The sequence below is a fragment of the Chelon labrosus genome, assembly GCF_963514085.1.
Source record: "Chelon labrosus genome assembly, chromosome: 13".
Lineage (NCBI taxonomy): Eukaryota > Metazoa > Chordata > Actinopteri > Mugiliformes > Mugilidae > Chelon > Chelon labrosus.
The window spans coordinates 17,191,252-17,210,107 of NC_140346.1; the positions used below are offsets into that span (position 1 = coordinate 17,191,252).

Consider the following 18,856-nt stretch of genomic DNA (forward strand, 5'->3'; position numbering starts at 1 on the left):
CGCTGTCTGATCTCTGTCAAATCATGCCATGCTTTGTAACCTAAGATTACTACATTCTCTCTGTTCTCTTAACAAGTATGAATGTCGGCTGGTGGAATCCAAGCGTTTCTTACAAATACCAAGGGCGCACATTTCTTAGACGCAGCGCCCGTTCGGCAGCTCTGAGAGAATGGAGTGATCCCCGTACGGCGGGACATGTAGAGATACCGCCATGCGCCCTGATCACTGCGGGGTAGATAATGCTAAATGAATTAATAGTAGAATGAATGAATGAATGAACTAGCAAAGCTCTGCGGGACCAAATGCCTCTTTTTAGGCTGCACTGCTGTTGTAGATTTTTTAACATAATCTCGCTTGTGACAGTGCGATACATGTGCATTTTTTTTATTCGAGTACACACAGTAAGGCTGAAGTGTTTCTATCATGACATCAGAAATCTTTTGAAGAAGCTCATCTAGGACACAATACAAAATGTATCGCTTCTTTTCAATTCAATTCAAAGTTAACTGAAATTAAATCAGAGATTTCTTAAATTGCGACCAAAATGGGGCTGAAAAACTTTCATACATGAACGACCTAACTATAATCAAAAATAGAATGTAGTCTATTGGGAGAAATTAAAAGCGCTCGTGTAAAGCGGTAAAGCAGTGAGGACCATGTACTGCTGGATTTAATTTAGTTTGTTTGTGTTCCCCGGACTTGTCTTCCAAAGGCTGTAATTTACAAGGCCATGCAGCTTTTCCTTTTATTTATTTCTTGAAAAGCATTTTTTTTTTACCAAGCAAGCCGCATTAATTGACTTTTGGCCACTAAGAAGCAAAACAAGTTGACAGCTGTTAACATAAAAACACAGATAAATACATTATCAAAGCTAAAAACTCAACTCTGAGTCATTTTTAAAAAAATTTTAATAGTTTACATTATGTTCCTTCATATCCTTCCATTTTTCCACTATTTTCTTTTTGGCACTAGGTAATTAGTCAGTATGCTACACGCCTTGTCTCCCAGTCTCTATCTATATACGGCATGTCACCCACATTTGCCCAATATCTTCTTCTACTACAGACAAACAAACATGCACACGCACTCACACGCGTCACATGCACACTTGTCCACCCAGTGAACAGTTGGCTGAGCCCCATTGGTCCAGAGGAGACGGAGCCCTCCAGTTCTTTCCTGTGGCTGTCACCGTGGCGACAGTGATATTGATGGCCATTATGATAATAGTGATAACAACAAGCATACTAAAAATAATTATAATTAGCTTGTCTCTCTGTCTGTCTCTCTCTCTCTCTCTCTCTTTCCCTCTGCTAGCTTCCTGCTGTAATTATCCACAGCTGAGCGCATTGTCTCTCTGCTCCCTCTTTTCATCTTTTTCTGCCCTTCCCTTGCTCCCCTCGCTTTTAACTCCCTTCTTCCTCTGCCCTCACCCCATCCCCTCCTCCCTATCGCCCTAGTCCAAAACTGCCTTTCATTATACTGGTAGATTTAACTCCAGATTTATTTATGCATTGTTCCTTCATATGTCTTTGTTTTAATTTATCTTAGCCTATAGAAGCCCTGATGCAGACAATTCGGGGGCACTCGCCTTGTTAACGTTCTTATTTTGCTTCTGGTCAAGGTGTGAACGGGAGAAACTGGGCGATGTTCTGCCGCTTTCTCATTATTTAGACTCGGAACCCAAGGTTTATTCATGCAAACCCCTGTTTTAGTTTGCTAATCCTCCTTTCTCTTTCCCCTCCCTTCCTCCGTCCTCCTCCCCACCTCCTTTTCCCTTCACCAGCTGCAGAGAAATTCCCTGGTGGACTTGGCCCAGTCTCTCTCTTTCATTGCAGTCTGTCTTTCAGTCAGCCCTCTTCCTCTCTTCCTGCCCTTCCTTCTCTCACAAGTTGACTTCTGTTGGTCTTCAACAGCGGGCATTATTCAGAGCCTGAATGACTAGTGGTCAGTGGTGGCCAATAGAGAGGACACCTGGACCGACGGGGACAGAGTGGGTCTTGTACACAGAGAGAGAGAGATGATCCTATACATCAGGCTGGACACATGTCATGAGCTTTTTATCTATTGCTAGCCTGTTTACTCATTTCAGGTTTGATATGGAAATTCCTTTTAGGGTTTCAGAAAGGTCTTTATTTATTTTAATCTTTGCATTAAAGTAAAAAACAGAACATTATTGCTCAATGAATAACCCCAATCTACAGCCACTGCAAACTCAGGTTGTGTAGCTGTATGTTGTTCACTTTATCAGAACTTTACTCTGAATCCCAAAGGAGACTAAAAAAAGTTCCATATTTCCCAAATATGACTTTATTTTATATAAATGTTCATAAAATGATGCAGAGACGGGCAAATTAGGCCATAACTCACTCATATAGCTTCTATAAAAACTCTGAACAAGCTCCGACAGCATATATGCCAGTGCCGATGATATTTCCAGCTTTCAAGTTAATTTAAAATAATTAAATATAAAAATATAAAAAAAAAAAAATGAAATGCTAAATAGGAACTTGATGAAATGGAAAGTCGTGTACTAGACATCTAGAATATTGGGTGAAAACTGTGTTTTTGCTTCAGTGAAGTGCAGGAACAAGCTGATACAGAAATACATAATTGTGCATGTGTTATTGCCTCAGTGTGGAATAAAAGAATCTGCCAACCATCCAGGAAGCTGGATGTTAAAGAGTGAAAGCATCCCTAGATTTTCTCCAGTTTATCTGTGTATTTAGCTCAGTCGTCAGACAAGCTGTGATTGTTTTTCACCCTTCACTGAACAGACCTTTTCTTTTGAATTAAACTGTGAAATACATACGGTTATGGGTACATGGAGATACATGGTTTAGCTAACTTATCTGACCTTTTTTCCTACTCTTTTTGTCTTCAGTGCCCAGTCAGCCTCCTCAGAACGTGCGGGCCATCTCTGTAACATCTGACGAAGCAGTGATCACGTGGGCTGAGCCGCCTAGAATGACGCTGCATGGCGTATTGAAGGGATATCGCGTCGTGTTTTGGGCCGTGTTTCCTGATGGAGGTGCGTTGTGAATGTCTGTCATCCCAACCCCAGTCTGAAGTGTGATTATAGATAGATTAATCCACGGCCTGACGACCTCTTTCTCTCATCGTTTCTCAGAGTGGGGCGAAATGCAAAACATCACAACCACCAAGGAGCAGGTGGAGCTCAGAGGCCTGGAGAAGTTCACCAACTACAGCATCCAGGTTCTTGCCTACACCCAAGCTGGGGACGGCGTCCGGAGCAATGTCCTGTATATTCAAACCCGTGAAGACTGTAAGTCCATATTTTAGTGGCTCTTTACACGCAAATAAAACCAAGAAATGACCCCTAGTAATATGTCATTTGCTTTGATCCCATCTTTTGGGCAGGTTTAAAGGTTTTTCATCTGGGTTTAGGCGGCACTGTGTGAGGCAAAGAGCCAGCGGGGGTAGAGGGGGTCTTTGTAAGGCTGAGGTTGCTGATTAAAACCTCTTTGTGCTCTGATGTGCCATTACCAGTGCTAATGAGAATTAAGAAGCCAAAAAGTGTGTGTGTGGTTAAGAACCCTAAGGGTGTCGGTCTGTTCGTGTGAATATGTGGAAGTGTGTTGGTGGGGGGGGGTTTAAGTGTGTGTTTTCATGTGTACAGGGCTTTGCGTTGGTGTGCGTGTACGAGTGCGTGTGCGTGGACACGGGCTATTGTTTGTGTGCAAGTCTCGCTCAGCACCCAGCACAAGGAGAGGGATTAATTCTTTGTGGCTTAAAGAGAATTAATTTTGTGCTTACACTGGCGGGCTGTGGATTACATCCGTATCCGCCTCTCCTCTCCTTCCCTGGGGCCAGGCAGAGGAGGAGGCAGGCGTCTGGAGATGGAGAAAATGAGGGAGAGAGGGAGCGCAGGAGAGAGGGGGGGGCGCAGAGATTCTAAGAAGTGTCATTTCAGAAAAGGCCTTTATTCTCTCTTCCTCACTATATCTCCGTTTTATGAGCCGGCCTCACTGCAATGGCTCTTCAAATATGTGTATTGTGTTAATCTTTGAGTGTGTGTGTGTGTGTGTGTGTGTGTGTGTGTGTGTGTGAGCGTGAGCGTGTGCGTTTATCAGGGCCAAAGTGAGTGTATCTTTTTTCCCCTGATGCGGGTTGACACTGTGTCCAGGGGCAACCTCTTCACAAGCGTTCAGCGCTCTCTGTCTCACTTGGTTTCACCCTTCTCTCTGCCCTCGCTTCTGTCTATAGCACATGGAAAAGTGTTTGCAGAGGAATTGTGCAAACAGTCAATTCTCAGCCTCCGTCTCTCACTGTAGATGCGCAAACAATGGACGGTATCAGAAAGAAGAAGACAGAGATTTTTGAATCTGTGTGTGCGTTTGGTTAATATGAGGGCATATGTGTGGCTTTGTGGATTTTACCGCCATTAATTATGAGTTGTGGTTGGTTTTCAGTCAGTCTTTGTCACTATTTTGTTCAACCTAAACTCAAGGACCAAAAAGACAATATTGAATAAGTATACTTTGAATCATGCATGCAGCATTCCTAAGTTTCCTGATTCTCATTACCCCCATACTCAGACAGAACAGCCATGGCCATACCAATCATATAACTTAATTGCAATTCAATTGAAGTAACAAGAAACGGCAGTCAGTAAAGATAATGAATGTGTTCTTTGCAAACAACGTTGTCGTAAAGGGATCAATAGAGAATAAATTATACATATTGAAAGATTATGAATGAGCATAGGTGGTCGGTGGTGTGTAAATCCAACCCTAGTTGGGTGCAGGTGCCTGGCAAATGCAGCAGACAAAGAAAATAGTGCACTTAAAGCTGCAACTTAAGGACATTTCTGTCTTTTTTTTTATTATTCATGATGTCTATAAAGCGTCAGAACAGTGTAAAATGTTGTTCTGTTGCAGCTTTCCTAAGTCAGCTTGTTCAGATTTCTTGATTCCTCAAACCATCAGTCCAGAATGCAAATATGTTTAATGTGCTATGTATTGCTAGGAAAATCACATCGTTCTCAATTATGATTCCTGTAAATACAACGCAACCAACAAAAGTGGTTCACATTTCACTCTGCCCTCTGTTCCTTTCTTTCTTTCTGATTCAGACCCCGGACCCCCAGCTGGCATCAAAGCTGTGCCCTCCTCTGCCAGCAGTGTCGTAGTGTCGTGGCTACCCCCTCACAAGCCAAATGGAATCATCCGCAAGTACACCATCTACTGCTCCAGCCCCGGGTCGGGCCAACCAGTGAGTTACTAGAGGGGTGCAGAGAATTTCAGGATTGAAAAGTGAATGAAGGGAGGGGAAGAAGACCAACCCCAAACGTGGCTGTTTGAGGAAGGGCTAGATTCTTTTTAGGAGAAGAAATAGCTTCTGTTATGCATTTTATATGTCGCTAAGACATATTGACATGACTTAATGAATGTGTTGATCTGTGTGTGTGTGTGTGTGTGTGTGTGTGTTGGGGTTTGTGTGTGTGTGTGGGGCGTCTAGTACTGCAGTCTCGGCGAGATGTGTGTGTGAAATGAGCTCTCCTCATACTGCAGTGTGTGTGCGTGCAAACTCACCCTCCAGCCTCATTTACATATCTGCGTCTCATCACGTTGCCAGGACAACCTCATCTGTTCATCAACGAGGGCAGAAAACAAGCCGAGAGCAAACACACACCCTCGCTCACACACACACACACGCAAACAGAAATACGCTCATAAATGCGTCGCACAGGCCGTGTAGAGCTACATACGTATATGCAACTCGTGTGTTTTATGACGGTGTGAATTCAAAGGCAAGAAATATATGCTGATTGCATACTTGCATACACACACACACACATGCACCACACAAACGCACCTTTTGAGAAATATGCATCTTCCTCTTAGTCTCCCTCATTCACAAATCACTCTTTCTCTCTATCTACCTATCCATCTATCTGTCTATGTCTCTCTTCCAGTCGCTCTTTCTTTCTCTGAAGCCCCCATGCAGAGTTGGGGATGATTACTATGTAAATGAGTGCGACTGGAGAGAAGGAAGGAGGGATGGGGGGGGGGTCAGACACACCGCGCGGGGAGTACTTTTGTTCCTCTTTTCATTATCTCGCTCTATCGTTCCCTGGATCACCGCTATCTCCACGCCGGAGGAATATTTTAATATCCGTTACAGCAACACGCACTCTGTCACTCCTCCCTCCCTTCCGCCTATCATCTAACCACCCACCCACCAATGCATCCATCCTTCCACCCATCTAGCCATGCCTCCATCCATACACCTCTGCTCGCAACGGAGAGTATGGAGACAAATGTGCGGAAGGAGGCACTGACGCACGTGAGGGCTGGGGAGAGGAATGCAGAGACAATGTAGAACAGAAGGGGGGCTACTGGTGATTGGTAGATGCAGGGAAAAGCGAGGTGTGGGCCCACAGATGACAGACAGGCAAACGCGGTGACAGGGAAATGAAGAGATGGATGAACAGTGATGGCAGGAGGAGGAGAAGGGGAAAGATGGTGCAGTGGGGGAAAGAGGGAAAACAGAGAGGGGACGGAGACAAGAGGAATGGATGATGAACAGGGAACGCGGTGAAGTAATAAAAAGCCCACAGTGGATCCCTCCATGACGACCTGCTCATAAATGTGAAAAACAACATGAATACTGGAATCTATTTGCCCAGAATAAACCGTTCTGCAGACAACAACACAGCAGGGTGGGACAGAACTCGGCAACACTGCAGCGTCTTCACAGGTTTTTACTGGTCTGGCACATTTACTGACTCTTCAGCTCATTTGACACTTGTATTGCAGTCTTCATTGCATGTGTGCATGAGCGCCTGTCAGTCAGAAATGGAAGTCAGTGTCAAAGTGATGGGGCTGTAGTAAAACATGATTTACAGTGCCGGGAGTCGAATGTTAGGTGCTATCTTATGGCGCGCGCGCGTGTGTGTGTGTGTGTGTTAAATTTGTGATTGTGTTTTCTGTTTTATTATTCTATTTATAGCTGAGACCAGCGGCACAGAGTTGCTGAGGGGGGAAGAAGTGTTTTTGTGTTTGTGTGTGTGTGTGTGTGTTGAGACACCTGAGGAGTAGGTGAAGAGTAGGAGTTGAGGGAATACAGGAATAATTGGTAGGTAGGTGAATAGTGACTGGCAGGCAGCAAAAAAGAGATGTTCTGTGTGTGTGTCTGTGTGTGTGTGTGTGTGTGTGTGTGTAGTGAGGGGACAGTGATGCGTATATGTCTAGACAGCAGACACATGGCTGGGTTAAACACACTGCAATTACACATCCACCTCCGGGTCATGTATGCCACTGCATGTGTGTGTCTGTGTGTGTCAGTATATTTATGCATGTGTGTTGCTTTTTCTGTGTCTGTTTATGTGACTCTCCTCTCCTCTCCTCTCCTCTCCTCTCCTCTCCTCTCCTCTCCTCTCCTCTCCTCCTCTCCATCATCCTTGATGCCTGCAGTAGATAGGCCTCATTAGTGGATGACTGTTCATGATATCTCTGACTGACTCATTTGTCTGTTCCCCATTGTCTTCCTCTCTCATATCTCCGTTTGCCCCCCTACACCCCCTCCTCCCCGAGGAGTAGGCTTGACTCCCCCCTCCTATTCTCCCTCCCTCCAGCTTCTTCTTTTTTTTTTCCACACAGTTTTGCCTTGTCACAATATGAAATGCCCCAGAACCTTTCTACTTTCCACCCCATTCTCCTCTCCATCCCACTAGTACAATATAGGGATTGATGCACATTACATTGATGTTTGCTCAACCCTTTATGTTACATCTGCATCTCTGGAAAAGTGACAAAATTATACTGTTGGGATACTATAAATGACACTATATAATGTAGATTTTATGAAATATAAAATCAAAAATGATGTGTTATGTTATTATTATGTGCGTCTTATATGGATTGCTGCTTGTTTCTGCAAAACCATGCATTCATTTGTTAATTTGGTACATTATCAGCATTGTCCTCCTAAATCAGCACCTATCTTCTCTCCTTCTCTGCGTTCCCCAGCTGCCAAGCGAGTATGAAGCCAACCCAGAGCTGCTGTTTTACCGAATCACCCACCTCAACCACCGGCAGCAGTACTTGATCTGGGCTGCGGCAGTCACCACTGCAGGCCGGGGCAACTTCAGCGATAAGGTCACTGTGGAGCCAGCGGCCAAAGGTGAGTTTGGAAGCCGGACGCCCAGTATGCATGGTTTACGCTGTGGAGGCTACTGGGTGAACAGGACAACGGTGTTCTTGTGTTCCCTTTTCTTTCCCGGTTCTGTCTTTCTCCGCATCCGTCCTCTCTCTCCTGGGAGCTGTGACTACTGTTAGAGTGGCACTGCTCTTCAAACCGTTTACTGACACCGTCGTGAACTAAAAATCTATTTTTAAAGGATGTTTTTCTTTACATACCTCATGTAGCTCTTACCCGGCCACTTTCTCTTTAAATTGCATCCCCTTACTGTTGGTATTTCGCGCGTCTCCGCGTGTCTCTGCTTGCAGTGACTTTACAGAGGTTTGCTATTGATTACAGAGTTCAGAGTGCACCAGATAAACTGCCCTCAACCAGGAAAACGAAGAGGAGAGAAAATGACGCGACAGGAGCAGAGCTAACTAATGCGCAGGACAATAGAGAGCCAGAGTGTTTAAGAAAATGAAGATGGCAGTTAAATCAATAGGCTTTGGATTAAAAGACGGGAAGAATAAGGGAGTAAGAACCAATAGAGTGTTATCCTGCCCTTAGTCGTCTGGGTGCAAAGGTTTGTTAGTGTGTGCTCCTGTGGGTGTGTGCACCAGCTGATCGGCAGCTGTAAAAGGCAGTGTCCTCCAGGCTTGCCCACTCAATATTTCATTCAACCTTAACATAAGTGCATCTAGAGCACTAGCATTAAGACGCCAAGCTTGAGAAAGAAAGGGAAACTGAGAGCGGGTGGGGGAGTCGCAGAGAATAAGAGGGTTATGCACCTGAATAGATGGATATTCTTTTCATGTCCTCTCCCTGGCTCATTCTTCGTCGTGTTTTATATTCTTACTCGTGCTCTATTATTTGCTGGACAATGTCACTTTTACCACAGATTTCTTTTCAAGTGTGAATCACAGGCTGTGCACGGCACGTTTCACAAGAATGCCAAGTGGAAAAAACAAAGCGATTCATGCACATGCATTCCGTTTGACTTTCACGTTAATCATCACAATGTATTGATCCGATTCTTGTCGTTTATTGGGTTCGTAAATAGTTTGCTTGACAGCGGCAAGATTATTTGACTGGTACATATTAATTAGGCTATTGCCCTGCTGGTTTTATGGTCTGTTTGAGTGTTAATACAATTTGCTCCAGTCGTTTTATTCAGTTTCTAAGCCTTTGTACACCTTTCGCTTTTCCATTCCTCCCTTCCTTCTCTATCAGCGCCAGCAAAAATCCTGTCCTTCGGGGGTACAGTGACTACTCCTTGGATGAAAGAGGTGCGACTGCCATGTAGCTCAGTAGGAGAACCTACACCTACTATAAAATGGACCAAAGACAGGTGAGAGTCCATCTCAGAAATGTTACATAACAGAGGGATCTCATATAAGTAATGCATCTTTAGAAAAAAAAAAACCTATGCAGTTCTCTAGCACAAACCCAAGTCCTTGATTTCTTCTTTTCTCTTCCTTTCTATTAGTGAGGACACAGCCATCCCAGTGTCTCTAGATGGACAGCGTCTCATTCTGGCCAACGGGACATTGGTGCTGCGCTCTGTCAAAGCTGAGGATTCTGGTTACTACACCTGCACAGCCACCAACACGCTGGGCTTCGACACTATTATCGTCAACCTCTTGGTACAAGGTAGGAAAAGGCAGACGAAGGCACTTGCCAGCAGAGCGTGCTATTTACTGTAACAGCAATGACATTTGGAAGTACAATCGATGATACTAAGTAAGTACAGGTTTTATTGTGCAGTTTAACTCTTGCTATTTCTTCCTCAGTCCCTCCAGACCAGCCTCGTCTGACCGTCTCCACCACCTCCACCTCGTCGATCACTCTGGCCTGGATACCAGGAGACAACGGAGGCAGCTCTATCAGAGGTATGCTTCCCTATCAAAGATTATCTGTCCTCCTGTATATCACTTTTTGTTCGTCATGTCTTGATCTATACCATCTTTCTTTGCTTGTGCACACCGAACCTTTGTATGGTGTCCCGTTTTTTGCTTGTTTCTCTGTTATCTGTCCGTCTGTTTGATTATCCGATTATTGGTGATGTGTGTGAGGATGCCCAATGTGTGTGCGTGCCTGAACGGGCGTGTATGCAAATGTAATTTCAGTTGTTCCCTTTGTTCGTGTAGTTTCTCAGTGTGATGGTGTTGCAGGGTCATCAAGTCTGACCCTTCATCACTTTTCATCTATATGACGCCACCAAGCACTAGATTTGCAGTAAAAATGTGTTAATGTATTCAAAAGCAGCTCAATTTAATCCATCATGCTGAGTGTCCAAAAACTGGCTGAATATAATATAATTGTGCTGTCCATGTGAGAGACCACACTGTCATGTGCCTGCATGCGTTATGCACACAGAAATGGGAAATATTGTAGTCTTTGCTGCACACAATGTGTGTTGGATGTGCAGCTGTGTATTCAAATAATGATGCGGCACCAACTAGTATTTTGCATACGTCACACAGTGTCTCATATATCCCTGAAGCCTGTCTGTACATCTTGTATCTTTACCAGAATGCCTGCCTGTCTGTGAAGCCATCTGCACAGTGTCAGCAGTAGGCAGTGCTGAAGTTCCCCCATCAACCATCTATTTTGCATTACTGCTGCAGTGGCGCCTGTAGACTATTCCCTTCCAGATAAAACACGTTAGTTAGGAAGCTGCCTCTGCTGGTTATGAGGCCTTTTCGCAGCTTGTGTTGAAATTAGAATAATTTATGGCATCTTGTAATCTGTTCTGCAAAATAGCCTTGTTATTGTGTTGTTCTAGTCTGTTAAGGTGCTGTTCTGTACTGTTCTCTCCGCTATCTTCTGTTATGCTCTGCTGTGCCCTCATCTGTTCTGTGACAGACAGAGGGTGACTACAAAACTTACAAAACACTGCTCGTTCTGCACACGTTAACCCTTCGCGTGTTTTTGGACTCCATTGCACCATCTGCGTGGAAGAGGATGGCACAAAGGCGCACAGTGAGGGAGACAACCGTATATGCATAATTACATACAGACGGAAGGAAAGACACACAGAGGATTAGATGGAAAGTGTCTCAGAGCAGGAGGGAGCCGGCTCTTTGAGGCAGCTGATTATAAAAACAGTCACCATATTGCATACCCTCATTTGCATAGATGCTCTGTCAGCGCCATCCCAGTCTTGGGGTTTGTAGGTAACTAATGGCGGCATAGACGGAGAGCAGCTAGACGGTCCTCAAACTGGTGCCTGACTGGCCAAGAGAATAATAGTCTTGCCAACATTGACATCTAGTGGACAGTAGAGGGAACAGCGTGACCAAACTTATTGGGGTTGATGTTAAAGACAGAATAACATGAAATAAACAGAGATTTCTATTAATGTACGTATTGAATTGAATTGATTTATTTAAACTCGAAAAAATCATTGAGGGCTTAGCCCTCATTTACAATAATGTCGAGTAAACACACATACAACACATATACAATATCATGAAAACTAGTAATTAAAAACAAGGGCATGAAAATACAAAATGATCTTTAAGCATGACTTTAAAATTATCAAGAGAAACAAATGAATCAAGTTTAAGGCTGAGTTGCAGGGTATTCCAAGATGAGGGAGCACAATAACTAAAAGCAGTTTTACCAAGCTCAGTGCGCACATGTGGAACTTGCAGCAATAACCTGCTATTCCGAGTTTGGTAGGGGTTGGAATACCCAACTAAAAGGGAAGAAATATACATAGGGAGCTTTCCGGTTAAGGCCTTATAAATAAACAAAAAGAAATGCATATCCCTTCTATGAGATAAGGAAGGCCACCCAACTTTTTCATATAAAATGCAATGATGAGTACTGTAAGCATCATCTGTGATAAACCTAAGAGCTGAATGATAAACAGTGTCAAGAGCTTTAAGAGTAGTGACAGAGGCATGCCTGTAAATCACATCTCCATAGTCCAGAGAAGAAAGAAAAATAGCTTCAACAATCTTTTTCCTACAAAAAACTGGGAAAAGGCCTCTATTTCTAAACAAAAATGACAATTTCTGCTTCAGTTTACCTACAAGACTAAGTATGGCTTCCTTTGTTTGAAGGTTTTGTGCTGCAGTACTCTGTAGACAACACGGAGGAATGGAAAGATGTTTTCATCAGTTCTAGTGAGCGCTCCTTCAAACTGGACAACCTGCGCTGTGGAACCTGGTATAAGGTCAAGTTGGCTGCCAAGAACAGCGTTGGAGCCGGACGCATCAGTGAAATCATCGAGGCAAAGACCCACGGACGAGGTGAGGGGGAGGATAGAGAAATGATATATAGTAGATGAAATAAACCTTTTTGAAAAGGAGAAGCAGACGTCAGCTGTATATGATGGAATAAATATTGAGAAATAACAAAAACTCACAGACTGAAGCTCATCATAAGGCCTCCGTGATGCATTCAGCAGTAAAGCTTTATATATATCTATAGCATTCATCCAACATTATTAAAGACATTCGAACCTATTTACAATCCTTCGTCCTTGAACCTTCATAAAAGTCTTGTGAAACTGTGGATACAAAGAGGTTTCTGTTATGTCAGTGTGTTCAGAGTTCAACTCTTTGTGTGTCATGTTTTGTACTCGCAAAAGACCATGAAGATGTCTGACCTTATTATAATCACTTCTTTGCTCTTGGACTGTTTATATACCCCTTTTTGAAATGCATAGTGTCTTCATTCACTCACATTTACCTCTCAAACGGTTATAAAAAAAAATGCGGACAATGCGTCACGATTCTGCTGCTTTCACAGAACCCCTGTTCAACAAGGATCAGCCCGTCTTCACTCACATTAACTCCAGCCACGCCCGCCTCAACCTGCAGGGCTGGGCCAGTGGCGGCTGTCCGATCAGTGCCGTCACACTGGAGTTTAGGCCCAAAGGTGAGTCGTTCCTTTTTCAGTTTTCACATGTTGGTAATAAATTGCAAAGAGAATATTGCATCTTAAAAGAAATGCATTACATTCAAATGAACAGATTAGACTCAACATTAGTGCGCGTGCTTGTGCAGGTACCTGGTCATGGCAGAGTGTGCGTACCAATGCCACCACAGATGTGTTCCTGGCAGAACTGCGCGAGGCCACCTGGTATGAGTTGAAGATGAAAGCGTGTAACAGTGCAGGCTGTGGCAACCAGAGCTCCCAGTTTGCAACACTGGACTATGATGGCAGTGAGTATAAAAATCCATGTGTTTGGCATTCAGTTTGGATAACTGACATTACCTCCTGATTTTATTAAGGAATTCATTGTACCTATATGTTGTCATGAAAGACTAAACTCTCCTCTTCCTGGATGTGTGCAGGCACAATTCCTCCAATTAAATCTCCCCTGGAAAAGAACGATGACGTCAAGAAGCTCTTTTCCATCGGCTGCCCTGTGATCTTGGTCACTCTCGGCGTCGCGCTGCTCTTCATCATCCGCAAGAAACGCAAAGAAAAGAGGCTGAAGAGACTAAGAGGTGAGAGGAGAAGGGCTCAAGTGGTAGGAATGGATTGGCAAGAAGAGCAAAACTAATTTGTTGTATTCTCTGTTCTCTTCAGATGCCAAAAGCCTGGCAGAGATGCTGATCAGGTGAGACTGTTTTTTAATATCGTGAAATATTTAATGTAGCTCAAATTCAGCTTCACAAATCCTCTTTTAGCATTTTTTTTTTAAATGCCTATGTGTGCTTGTCTTATATCTCCGGTTTAGTAAAAACAACCGCAGCTTTGACACCCCAGTTAAAGGACCTCCTCAGGGCCCACGGTTACACATCGACATCCCCAGAGTGCAGCTGCTAATTGAGGACAAAGAAGGCATCAAGCAAATTGGTGAGAGGGAGAGCTGATGTGTGTGTGTGTTCACATGTCTGTGCAGAAAATTGGATCAGGTAGTCATTACGTCAAATGTGTTACACGTTACTGTGTTGACCCACAATGATCCCGTCTATCGCAGGTGAGGACAAGGCCACCATCCCGGTGACAGACACGGAGTTCAACCAAACCGGAAACCCTCAGAGCTTCTGCACCGGTGTCTCGGTCCATCACCCTGCCCTCATCCAGAACACAGGTCCTTTGATTGACATGTCTGACATCAGACCAGGAACCAGTATGTGCTCTCTCTCCTCACTGCCCATTTTATCAGTATTCACCTCAGATAAACAATGTGGCGTAAATATAAACTAAAATTTATGCTCTGATTTCAATTAAATGTTATTAATCAATTGTGTTTATCACATATAACATTTTTCCTGGACTGTTGAAATACTCAAAATCAGTATATTTAACATGCCTTATAATTATGCCTTTTATAATTTTCCTGGCTGTAACCATCCTCTGTACATATGCACATCCTTCTTCATTTCCCTCATCCATTTACCACCAGATCCGGTGTCGAGGAAGAGTGTTAAGTCAGCCCACAGCATCAGGAACCGTTACTCCAGTCAGTGGACTCTGACCAAGTGCCAGGCCTCAACGCCAGCCCGCACTCTCACCTCAGACTGGCGCACAGTTGGCTCCCAGCATGGCATCACTGTCACCGAGAGTGACAGCTACAGTGCCAGCCTCTCACAGGACACAGGTTGGTACATGGGTGAATTGACACAGCCTTTAGCATCTACGTATAATTGAGGCGTTTTTGCAGCATCTATCAACCTGAGTAAAATGTGCTCGCCTTCCTTCTCTTTCTCTCAAATAGATAAGGGGCGCAACAGCATGGTGTCGACAGAGAGCGCCTCCTCCACCTACGAGGAGCTGGCTAGAGCGTATGAGCACGCCAAGCTGGAGGAACACCTGCAACATGCCAAATTTGAGATTACAGAGTGCTTTATATCAGACAGCTCCTCTGATCAGATGACCACAGGTACCAATGACAATGCGGACAGCATGACGTCAATGAGCACACCGTCTGAGCCCGGTATCTGCCGTTTCACTGCCTCGCCACCCAAACCACAAGATTATGATCGTGGCAAGAATGTAGCTGTGCCCATTCCACACCGCGCCAAGAGTAAGTGATTGCTGCATTTCTATTATTATTATTATTTGACAAATAATTGACAGTAAAGGTTCAAACTGGGTGTTTGCATACATCAGTATCAGCCATTAGTAAAGTAAATGTGTTCTATGGATAACACAAATGTACAAAACTTACTGTACATACTCAGTGACATAAGACAATCATGTTCAAAAACACAACTAACTACAGAGTTTACAGGGGAATAATGAAAGTTACTAGTAACAATTAAACTTTTCCCTTTCAGGTGATTACTGCAACTTACCCCTCTACATGAAGTCAGATCCTTTTTTCCGAAAGCAGTCAGAGCATCATGATCCGTGTCCAGTGGTTCCACCACGTGAAGCCTCTATTCGTGGCCTGGCCCAACGAGCATACCACACCCAGGGCCGTCATGTGACTATGGACTCTGCAAAGCAGCAGGCCCTAACGATGGGCCACTCTGGCCTGTCCAACCTCACTTCCTCTGGGGCTTCATCTGGAGGAGCAACAGGAGGTGGTGGTGGAGGTAGTGGAGGGTTGTCTGCTAGCTCTAGCAGCTCCACGCTTCCACAGAGGACTCTCACCATGCCTGGCTCCTCTGCCTCAGTGGCCCAGAGTGCAGCAGCAGCTGCTGCTGCTACTGCTGCAGCTTGTGGGGCATCATCATCCTCCGGTGGAGGTGGGGCAGTTGGGGCCACGGGAGGGACCCCTGGAGGTGCCTCCTCATCTTCCTCCAAGATGGGAGGATCCAGAGACTCTCTCCTGGAGAGCAGCTCTTCGGGCTTAGGCAGACTACAGAAGCAGAGGGATGGAGGGGCAGGGGCCTACTCAAAGTCCTACACACTGGTGTAGCCTGCCATCACTGCGGCCTGTCACTGTAACTCTTAACAGAATGCTGGTAAAGCCAGCGCTTTCCTGGAGCCTCTATGGAAAATCGGGGTGAGGAACATACACTTTCACAGCTTACCCGTCAGTGCCTGCGCTGTGCCAGGCTGCAGGGGGCTGGATGGGTTCCCATTGACACTATTGTATGAAGGGTTCAGAGTTGGGTCTCCACAGCACAGGGGTTTGCCTTTCGTTCTGCCTGATTGCTTTCTGTTCTAATTGTGTCATTCTTCTCTCTTTTTTCATCACCCTGGAAATCACTTGCCAAAACATAAATGATTTATCTGTTCACTCCATACTTTCATTTTCTGGCAAAGGACAAAGTACTTATGCACAAAATGCTTTCCACATGCACTGTCTTGTTTTCTGGATCAAGGCAGTCTTAGAATGAACCAGGTTGCGCGTTAAGGTTCTTAGGTTTTTAAATAAGTTACTTTTTTCCGGCCTCTGATGGAAAAGGAGCTCATATCACAGCATTGTGCCGTGGCAGGATGCTTTTACTGTATGCATAAACCACCAGCCTTGGTGTCACACTGGCTCTGAGAGGTTACTCCACCGCGGATTCATATGTTAGAGGCAGTGGAAGGACTGTTGTCTCAATATCAGTTTTGAGACCAGGGGAATCTTCTTATACATGCAATGGATGACACAGCATAGTGGTCTTAATTGATGCTTTTATAAACAGACTCATAGCTGAGAAGAAAAATGTCGAGCAGCGTCAAGTCGATGAATCCAAACATTATTATTTTATTTTTTCTTTCTCATCAGCTTCCTGTTTATTTTCAGATGATGGAAATATAATCTCATGTGCACTAAGAAAACGTTAGAACGGATCCGAGTAACAGAAAATTTCACAAGCCTGCGTGTGTGTGCGTGTGGGTGTGGGTGTATATGTGTAAATATATATGTATACATGTGGCAGGCACACACCAACCAGTGGACCTTTTTAAAAATCAATCTGTATGCTGACTTCTCGGGCAGACGTCTGTGTCCAAACTGAACCTCCCCTCCCCCCACCGTTCATTTTGTAACTGTGAAAGGGGACATGGGACAGTGATGATGATGATGATGATGCTAACGATGAAACGCTATGATCCTAAGTTGGTCCAGCATTTTTCAACTTTATTTTGTTAACTGTGATTGACAGTCTGGCTTAGGAAATGAAAAACAACTGCAGCGGGTTGAAGAGACAGCAATTGCAGATGATATGAAATAGGTTCTTTGTTTTCTCTCTTTAGCTTCCTCAGATTAAATAAGGAAGAAACCTTTTTATGATTCATCATGGTGCCACAATGCCATTACTCCGTTGTTTGATCTCATTTCCCCTGCACCCCCTTTATCCCTTTCTGTCCTTTTCCACCTTCACCTCTACCCACCCAGTCTCCCATCATATCCATACACCGTCACTGTGACCTGCTGCTAGCGTACTGGCTAGACAAAAAGACAAGACACACTGAGAGGAGAGGTCTAATATGCACAGACGGGCAGAAAAAGCTGTTTGACGTTCAACTGACAACTTGAGTGGAGAAACAAGTTGCAAACATACAGCGGATCTATAGAGATGTATAAGAAAAGATCTTATTTGTGTGATATTAAATTTATGAACGTACAGTGACTTAAAGATCAGAGCGATCAAGTGTTTAATAGGATTTGAAGTCGAGTAGCAGAGAGACGCAATTTTGATTCAGACAAAAGTGGTCTTCAAAACTAAAAGAAGTCTTTTTAAGTCCCTCCACCTCACTGAAATTGATTTTAGCTTTATGCATGGTACTGTATCTTTTTTCATTTCTTCATTTCTTCTCCCAAAGCTTAATCCCATGACAAAGATCGTTCCAAAAAAAAAAAAAGAAAATAAAAAAGAGTTGCTCCAAATGTATTGCGATGGCAATGCATAACATCAGGGCTCTCGCAATAGAAAAAAAAAAGATATCATATATGTTTGTTTTCAAAAGTATGTACATATATATTTCTATTCAAATATATAGCAAATATATGAATATTGAAAAAAAAGCAGAGAAATATAAAAAGCCGTTCTAATTGAAAATATATATAAAAGATCACAAGACAATCGCTCAGAGTGAAAAGTAAAAGAAGAAAATGAAGAGGGAAGCTTATAAACGGGTAGCACAACCATGGACGGAAGATCTTGGAGAGAAAGGAAGCGGTGTGAGAGGAGGTTAAATGGTGAAACTGAGGTTTGAGGAATAATCCAACGACTCCCTTGTGATTTTGTAAATGTTCCGGCTGCGGCGCCTGTGCAGCAGGTATAGCAGCCGAAAGGACAAGCACAGTAAAGTCAAAATATAGTGTGAGATTGTGTCGCTGGTTAACTGTGGTCTATGGCTCAGTGCAGAAAGTGTGGTGTTGAAAAAGAAAACAGTAAAACAAGGTCAGACTATACAGTAAGTGAGCCTCTTGTATTATGTTGTATTGTACCTTCCAAAGGTGTGTTCACAAACTCAATGCCATCACCTATAATGAATGAAGACAGACAGACCCGACAAGTGTTTCTGTTTCTTATCTGTGTCATGACAAGTCCTCCACAGACTCCAGGACTGTGGCCCAATGAACGTACAACACAGTAAAAATTAAACCTGCTAATAAATGTATTCATGCTCCCTTTTATTTTAAAACTACACCGCATAGACATGTATTTGGTTTTCACTGCTAATGGTTCATTTTGGCCTTTTTGTTTCAAGTTATGCAAATACCTGTCTTCAGAAAAAAAAGAAAAAGAAAAAAAAAACTTTGGGAATGGGGCAGACCTGTTTTTACAACCAAAAACAGGAGCTCCCTTACTCCAGTTGTATGGATATTGGTTGGAGTGATGAAATAAACCCTCCCGTC

The 18,856-nt window shown here is 43.8% G+C and overlaps 1 protein-coding gene across 1 annotated transcript in view; it reads left to right on the top strand.

Annotated features, from left to right (window-relative positions):
* Positions 1 to 16,212, top strand: part of dscaml1 (Down syndrome cell adhesion molecule like 1) — a 75,649-nt gene extending 59,437 nt beyond the window's left edge. Inside the window, exons 18-34 of the mRNA XM_084558793.1 lie at positions 2,882 to 3,028; positions 3,128 to 3,283; positions 5,093 to 5,232; positions 7,992 to 8,145; positions 9,376 to 9,493; positions 9,632 to 9,795; positions 9,936 to 10,034; positions 12,216 to 12,404; positions 12,907 to 13,035; positions 13,164 to 13,322; positions 13,455 to 13,610; positions 13,693 to 13,723; positions 13,844 to 13,962; positions 14,087 to 14,239; positions 14,516 to 14,710; positions 14,828 to 15,136; positions 15,390 to 16,212. Coding sequence (XP_084414919.1) covers positions 2,882 to 3,028; positions 3,128 to 3,283; positions 5,093 to 5,232; positions 7,992 to 8,145; positions 9,376 to 9,493; positions 9,632 to 9,795; positions 9,936 to 10,034; positions 12,216 to 12,404; positions 12,907 to 13,035; positions 13,164 to 13,322; positions 13,455 to 13,610; positions 13,693 to 13,723; positions 13,844 to 13,962; positions 14,087 to 14,239; positions 14,516 to 14,710; positions 14,828 to 15,136; positions 15,390 to 15,976 — 3,005 coding nt within the window. The 3' untranslated portion in view covers positions 15,977 to 16,212. The remainder of the gene's footprint in view (positions 1 to 2,881; positions 3,029 to 3,127; positions 3,284 to 5,092; positions 5,233 to 7,991; positions 8,146 to 9,375; positions 9,494 to 9,631; positions 9,796 to 9,935; positions 10,035 to 12,215; positions 12,405 to 12,906; positions 13,036 to 13,163; positions 13,323 to 13,454; positions 13,611 to 13,692; positions 13,724 to 13,843; positions 13,963 to 14,086; positions 14,240 to 14,515; positions 14,711 to 14,827; positions 15,137 to 15,389) is intronic.
* Positions 16,213 to 18,856: the final 2,644 nt, after the last annotated feature.